We start from the raw sequence: 7,934 nt of genomic DNA, 5'->3' as shown, positions 1-7,934 counted from the left end.
CGATCCTTTCACATGCAAAAAGCATCTCTGACTATGAATACTGAATAGGGATGGTAAACGAACCAAGAAGCTCGCGACTCTACTCGGTTCGGCACGAACTCATCTGTGATTTGATCTTATAGTTGGTGAGCCAAGCCAAGAGCAGCTCGTTTAGCTTAAACCCGAACACAGGGTGTTCGGCTCGGGAGAGCTTGTATAGATAAAATATATATTTATATTTTTATATATAATATATATTTTAAGTGTAATATAAAAAAAAGAATGCATAAAATATATATAAAGAGAATGATGAATGAAAAAAAATATACACAAAATGTGAACTATTATGTGTAATATATAAAATATATATATTTTCAAGTATAATGTATAAATATATATATTCCATGTATAATTAACATGGAATATTTTACATGAGCTAGCTCATGTTAACCTCATCTCCTTCAGGGACAAACCGAGCTCAAGCACGGCTCTGCTAAACATGAACACGAGCTGAGCCACGGGCTCAATCCACTGGTAAACGAGCCGAGCCTGAACATGCTCTGTTTGGTTCGTTCCGCTCGCTTACCAGTCCTAGTACTGAATGTTCAAAAAGTTTGACAGTGCTGGCCAAACTTAAGAAAAAATGCTTAAAAAAGCGTAATACATCTTTCAATTTGTACAAAACGGCCTGTGGGTGACCAATTGCATAGAAAATGGTCAAAATCCTTCTTTTCCTCCATAATAGTTAAACTTGGGGTTGCCTCAATCAGGTTTGATCCTAAGATCTCTCAATCATGTTAGTGCGGCTCTAGCTAGTCCAGTTATCTAATTTAACCAAAGGTCGTGATCATCAACAAGCTTCCATCTATGACAAAATACCCCTTTATTCCATCTACTCTGAGAGAATACCCTTTCAGAAAATGAGGAGTTCTAGAACAAACATTAGATACACATGCACACAGTGGGAACAAATATCCCAAGAATCAACAGGCAATTTTAAACACGATAATGATCATTGTTTGAATCATCGCTTAGAAGCATGAAACAATTTCAAGCAGAAACAAAAGGAAAAAATGAACTTTGATTTTCTTTTCCTGGAACCATCAAAGTTTAAACAGACAAATATAGCTAACACCGCAAGTGATTTTTGGAATGGTTCATGTTGTACAACAAATCACTCGGTGAGCACTCTGAATTCCTAAACTAAAAGAGACAGAAATTTAATCATGGAAAGGAATATCAATATAGGTTGAAACCAAAAAATTGGCTAAAGATAATAGCTACTCCAAGAGCAATGGCTACAAGAGAGGATGCCCAAGTGAGTTTCTCAGTTATCCTAGGTACTTTATTTTTCAATGCCTGACTACATGAACCTATGAAGACGGTGTAGCTACCCATGGCAACCACAGTCCCAACTAAAAACATACCTAGAAAAGCAGCACCAGCTAACCTTGATGGAAGTGCCAAAGCAGGCAAAACCATCAACAGTGCATCTGGCTGCAAACCATGAACAATGCCAGTTGCAAAAGTAGCCAAGCCAATCTTCTTCTTTCCACCTGTTGTTTCAATGGCTTGAGCAACACATTCCCCATTCCCCAGAGCTACACAAGGGGTAGGGACCTCAGTTGCCTCCCTGATTCCCATGGCACCAATGACAAGCAGAGTCGTACCGACTACTCTGGCACCCCATGTACGGATGACCTCTATATGTAACCGATCCTTGAGCAGCAGAAATAACAACCCAAATATCATCTGTCCTGCATCATGGCCACAACCCCAGAGGGCTCCAACAGCAGCACTCTCCATCCTAGTTCGTCCAATTGAAAGAGGTGCTAAGGCAGCAAGATGATCAGGCCCTGATAGTGTATGCAAGCAGCCAGCAAAAAAGCCAGTCCATGCACTGGTGAGCAGTTCAGTGCGAACTATACTCCTAACAGCAGAACTTCCTGTTCGGCTAGCAGCTTGTACCGTTGCAAATGCAGGTGGCGTGAAAGCAGGTTGTATCAACATTAGAATTAGGGCCCATAATACAGTAACTTTCCCAGCTCTAAAGGCCTGAAACAATCACATTTTAGTTGTATTAGATTTTCCAGTAGCACACCAGTGAAACAGAAGCTAAGAAGACTTCTTTTAGAACATGTAAGCCCATCAGAGTAAGCTTCAAATAAACAACCAAGCATCAATGCCCATAAACTAAATCACAGAAATAAGAAATATCAAAGAAAAACGTGTTGCACCAATTAATATTCTCTTCATGCCACCACAAACCTGAATGAAGCACCAACAAGTTTTCCTACACATGCAGCTAAAATTTGCTAAATACAGAAGACATGCACAAGAAGGATGAACATGATGCTTTTATCAAGGACAGATGAGGCCAACGTAACTGTATGTGCACAACTTGTAATGCATAAACAACCCACATCTAAACAGGACATAAAAAAGTGTATCCAAGAATCTGAAACTGGTATCTGGATTTTGCTACCTATAGCAATATATAAGAGCAGTAGGGTTTGGTGGCAGCCAAAAAAATGTTTTCTTGTAAACCTTTCGAAAATGATGTTCACAGTATGTATTCCTGACGGAATTTTGAAATTGTTCAGCTTGTGACAGTATTTCAACAAAGGTTACTCACATGGTAGTTTTGTAATTTATAAGAGATATGCGAGCAATAATGTCTAGATTTACTCCACCAAAAGAGTGTTTAGATGGTTTTCCACAATTGACCTTTTCATCATCCCAAACCTAAACATAATAGATTGGTGATATGACAACACAGGATAGACTTCAATATTGAAGTTCCATCATGTCATGCTGCAACTTGAACATCAGGTACATTCTTGGATTTAACAAAAAGGAGACAGATTTTCAGGATGTGACATCACAATATTTCATAACTCCACTCACAATCTCCCTCATTTTCATGAGTTTACCTTCATTATTCTCCCACTTTTCCTAGTCCTTTCAATTCACATTATACCAGCTTTTCATACAAATATTGCCAATATATATAAATGAATAGAAAAATATAAACAAATATTTATGTGGGTGTGTTTACACTGCTCCTGAACCGTATAAGAGTTTTCACCTTTCATAACCTCGTCCAAACACCATTTTGATCTAGAAGGCAATTAAACACATAAACACCACTTATGTGTATGCACTTCATCCAACCATATGACAACCACATACAGCTTTTCAAAAATTCTTCCTTGCTCAAATGTAGCCCAAAGATTGATAACCAAATTAATGTTGAGTCCTCGATAACAATATCTTTAATTGTTTCAATTCAGACAATAAGGTAAATAACAATTCATTATAATATTGTATAGGTGATTACTATTTCTAACATTAAATTTTTAGAGCTCACTTTCCTAGGAAACTGTGCATTATTCTGCAAATGCAATTCTAGACCATGAGAAGTTTGCAACTTCAATAAATTGAACTGTGAGTTTTTCTTTCTAATAGTTGCTTTCTTCCTTGGTTGATTTTGATTGTCTCACATCTCCATTTTAGCTAATGGATACATAGTCTAGCACTAAAATATGCTAGTCTGTTTTAATTTGGTGTCAAAGCAGGCCAAGATTCTTATTTGTGGATGACAAATTGCTACCATAAAGCAAGAAAAGATTTAATGTCATGCAGCTCACTAATTCAAAAGCCATTGTCTTTTATTGAAATGCAGATGTAATCACGTGCAGAAGATAGACAATGCAACTTACTGGTGGACAATTCTAGGATTGGTTTTTGAAGTTCAAAACATGCACACCAATTTCTATTCAATCTCATAAATCTGCATTAAACCTAATTATTGCTACAAGGACTTATAAGTTATACCTTCATGTCCAAATAAAATATATACTCTCCAAAGTCTAATAGTATAGTTTCCCACATCATCAAGTTCATCAACTCATAGAAAATGCAATTATTTTATTAGATTTAACAATATTGGAAAGCATCTCATTCAATAACACAATTTTTATGCATTTACCAAAGTAAACCTTGGTTCATCCAAGTCAAAGCACTAACGTGAAATTCTGAAATTTGTTATGAGAAATAAAATTGGCGAACTTATTCATTACTACGATCAGCTATATGGTCATGCCGGCATGGGCATGCCTGCATGACCATATATTTGAGTGCATTTGTTTGTGTCTTCACCTATGTTTGTATATATAAGACCATTGTTGTCTCTTTGACTTGAGAATCCATATACCAAAACATGGAAAAACGGGAAAAAAACCCACACACAAACCAAAAGGATAGCCAGCTTAAGGTTCCCTTGTACAAACCAGAACATAAATTAATTACTAGAGCACAAAAAGTACACGATCCAAATGTCAATTGCATTAGTACCACCTTCAAGAAAAGCTACACAGTTTTATTTTTTCATTATCTAGATGAAAGTTGCAGAAACATACATAAAATGATACTCTTAGATCAAGAAATATTGAAATAAATGATAACCTATTTGTGGGGGGCAAGGGGTAAGCCCGCGGAGTTTTACATTGCCAGGTCAGTGATCATAAGTATGGCAGGCAAAGCCAGCATACCTAGGTCTCTGATCCTGGGCACAGTTTTCAGGTAAATATAAAAAAATTTAATAATTTTGATAACCTCTTTGAGATCAACAAGACCAAGTAGTAAGTTCCAACTATAACATTACCAATATTTATAAAAACTTGGAGTTTGAAAATTAGAGTATACTTTGACTCGGTTTACAAGAGCCTCATTATAACCATATAAAATATATTTCTAACAATCCAACAGGGAAAATACAGTGTAAAATGAAGTACAATTTGGCAAAAAAAAAGCAGGAAAGAAAAGAGATTAAAAACATATGCTCAATAAAACTTACTAGGGTGATTTTTTAACCAGGGAAAAAAAACAGGATTTCTATTTGAGATCTTTTTGAGAAGTATAGTTGTCTCACATATTTACAAATTAAAAATTCTAATTTTATTTTAAGTTAGGTTCAGAAAGTCAAAATATTCACCAGGAACCTGGTGGATACTTCGGTAACTAACCTAGAAATCTTTTTCAAAAACTCCACCCGTACAGGTGTGTGTGTGTGTATATATATATATATATATATATATATATATATATATATATATATATATATAGAGAGAGAGAGAGAGAGAGACATCACCTTAATGAAAGTGAGATTTTTCTTCAAAGACACTCTTCTTTCGTATAGTTAATCCACTCCCTTAAATTTTCCTTAATGACTCACATGTCAAAAGTGTTTTTGCTCATTTTAACAGATAGGAGTGACCCTAATTATGCAAAAACTATTGTAAAGGGATAAGCTCTCCTGGTGAAAACTTTAGAAGCAAAGAGTTCAAATACTGCATACTGTTGCAACAAGAAAACCTTTTTGAGGTAATTTTTTACTTAATCAAAGAACAAATTAGTTGTCAAGAAAGTCATGAAAATGGAAGGATATCTGCAATAAGATAATGCAAAATATTACAAATTTCTGAAAATGCAACCCAAGGAGGCAAGTAGCCTTTGGCCATTATCTTTGACTGTTCAGAAAACACATTAAAATGTCAAAAAAAAGAGATCTTTGCAGTGCCATATTCACATATTAAGTGTTCCAAACAAGAAGGACAATCTCGAGCTCTGTAAACTGCATATAAGATAGAAGATGAGTTTTTGCTGAAAGATAAGTCTTAGACATATAAATGCATCCCACAGATTCCATGACAAAAATTTGTCCATATCAATAGAACAAAAAGGATCTAGGGAGGAAAAAAATGAAGGGATGAACGAATGTCAAACTATATCATAGTTTTTGCATGTACAAGTTCACATATTATGCTAGCAAGAGGGAAACACATTAGCGATTGGAGACAACTCTATCCAGATACGACATTTAATACCCCAAGTAAGAAAAACTAAATAAATCACAATTCTGAGTTGCCACTTTCCCAAATGCACTGAACCACTCAAGCTCTATAAGATTCAGATTTGACATTTTGTGATCTTAAACTTTACAAAACGACATTCAAACGAACAAGATTACTCACATATAATCAATGCTCAATCTATTCATGAATGGATCCCTTTCTCAAAAACAATTGACGTGGTTTGATTAATGAAGCAACAGCCTTGAGGGCGTGTTCTGATTATCTGGGCATTGGTTTACAAAATCAAAACTTCAAACTTCCAGAAGTTTCCAGAAATGCCAAATTCCATAGTTTAAGTTTAAATTCTACTAAAAAAATTGAAGTTCAAAATCAAGTCCTTTGGAAAAGGACACTCTCACTCACACATCTGCCCAAGCACCCAAGTTAATGAATTCAATGGCCTAATTATCAACTTTGACGCAATACTAACTGAAAGGGAATTAACGGCCAAAATACAGCATATGGTTCTTAGGCGGTTCTTACCAAAGAAAATTACTCAATTTCATACACCATTAATCACAAAGAGAAAACCATGTCGTACTCACCAGAGCTACACTCCCTAAACTAATCTCGACCAAAACCAAATTTCCAGTCATTTACAAGAACACAACCCAAACTCCTAAAAACAAAAAATAAAAACATCTTTAAACCTAGCTCCAAACATAGTGAAATTCAACCTAAAAATAATTCAACATTCCCAACAAATAATAATTAATAATAATGATGATGATGATGATAATATAATTAAGAACAGTGCAACATCTCCAACCAAAGAAGAAACCAAAAATTCCCATTCTTAGCTCCCGTTTCTTATTTTGAAAAACAAAAAGAAAAGAGTGAGCAAAACCCATCTGAAATTCTAAATACCTTCCGAAGGAAATTCACGGGGACTCTCCGCGCAGACTCCGCCGGCGTCCGTTCATCCTGGGAAGCGGCATCCAGCCGGAATTCTGCCTGAGGAGGACCGCTTCCGGAAGTCCTAACGGAAAACTTAGGTGAAGAATTCTTGAATGAGAGCGAGGAGTCCCGGAGGAGGAGGAGGAGGCGAGGAGGGAGGAGATCCCGGGGAGGGGAGGGGCGGAAGGCGCCGGAAGAGAGGTGGAACCTGCCGGAGCTGGTAGTGAGGCGGCGAGAGAATGCGGTGGGCGGACTTGTCAGGGTCTCGGAACGGATAAGCCTCTCCATGGCTCCCTTCTGCAAGAGAGAGAGAGAGAGAGAGAGAGAGAAAGAGATTTTGCAGAGGGAAGGCAGAGATGAGAAAGAGAGACAAAAATAATAATAGTAATAAAAAGATTAAAAAATCTTATCGGATTTTTTTTGAAATACAACTAATACCGAACCCGGATTGGGATTGATTGACGGAAATAACTCTCCAATGGGCTTGCACTTTTGTCACCCACAAGGCATTACCAAACCCGATCTAATGGCACCTTTTGGATTCTGACCCGGTTTGTACACATGCCTCATTCTCGAGACAAAATGTAATTATAATTATATATATATATATATATATATATATAATTGTAAAAAAATAGATGGTGGCTGAAAACCATTTTTCAAGCTAACCGTCCGCAAATCAGTCTTTGGAAGGTTATTTTCATTTTTTTTTTTAAGTCAGACGGCACAGACTGATCTATTTGTTCTTGGATCATCTGATTGATATGCAGGTAGGTTTCTATAAGGTTTAAAAATGGATGATTTAAGATTTTTATAAATATTCAAGGCTTAAAAATCATACTTTTTATCGAAAAAACATGATCCAAAGATTTAAGAAAAACATAAGAAAATATCCTTCAAATGTCCAATTAGCTAGAAAAGTGGTTATCAGATACTTTTCTATTATAAAAAGTTATAAAAGTAAACAATATAAAAAAGTGTTTTTATTACGTTAACATCACATTAAAAAGCTTGTTATTTTCAAAGAAGGTAATACTTGAGCAAAGTTACTTTAACATCACATCCTAACCGTTTATTTCCATGTCTTGGTATCCTTTTGGCTCGGATCAATATTTTGGTTCCTAGATCGGGCTTGTTTTTGGA

The 7,934-nt window shown here is 36.0% G+C and overlaps 1 protein-coding gene across 1 annotated transcript; it reads right to left on the bottom strand.

Moving 5' to 3' along the window:
- Positions 1 to 1,046: 1,046 nt before the first annotated feature.
- Positions 1,047 to 7,130, bottom strand: LOC149817801 (chloroplast protein FOR GROWTH AND FERTILITY 2-like). The gene is made up of 2 exons (XM_089986437.1): positions 6,762 to 7,130; positions 1,047 to 2,034 (listed from the first exon to the last, which is right to left on the bottom strand). The coding sequence occupies exons 1-2, from the start codon at positions 7,077 to 7,079 to the stop codon at positions 1,219 to 1,221; spliced, it is 1,134 nt and encodes a 377-aa protein (XP_089842563.1). The 5' UTR covers positions 7,080 to 7,130; the 3' UTR covers positions 1,047 to 1,218.
- Between the last annotated feature and the right edge of the window lie 804 nt (positions 7,131 to 7,934).

Source organism: Nuphar pumila, chromosome 13 (assembly GCF_984573655.1).
Source record: "Nuphar pumila chromosome 13, dmNupPumi1.hap1.1, whole genome shotgun sequence".
Lineage (NCBI taxonomy): Eukaryota > Viridiplantae > Streptophyta > Magnoliopsida > Nymphaeales > Nymphaeaceae > Nuphar > Nuphar pumila.
Note: the sequence above shows the minus strand (reverse complement) of the source record. Positions and strands in the feature narration are given on the sequence as shown.

Coding starts and splice junctions, on each gene's coding strand:
- LOC149817801 (XM_089986437.1), bottom strand. CDS start 7,079: ATGGAGAGGCTTATCCGTTCCGAGACCCTGACAAGTCCGCCCACCGCA. Junction 2,035..6,761: donor CCGTGAATTTCCTTCGGAAG/GTATTTAGAATT, acceptor TGATTGTTTCAG/GCCTTTAGAGCTGGGAAAGT.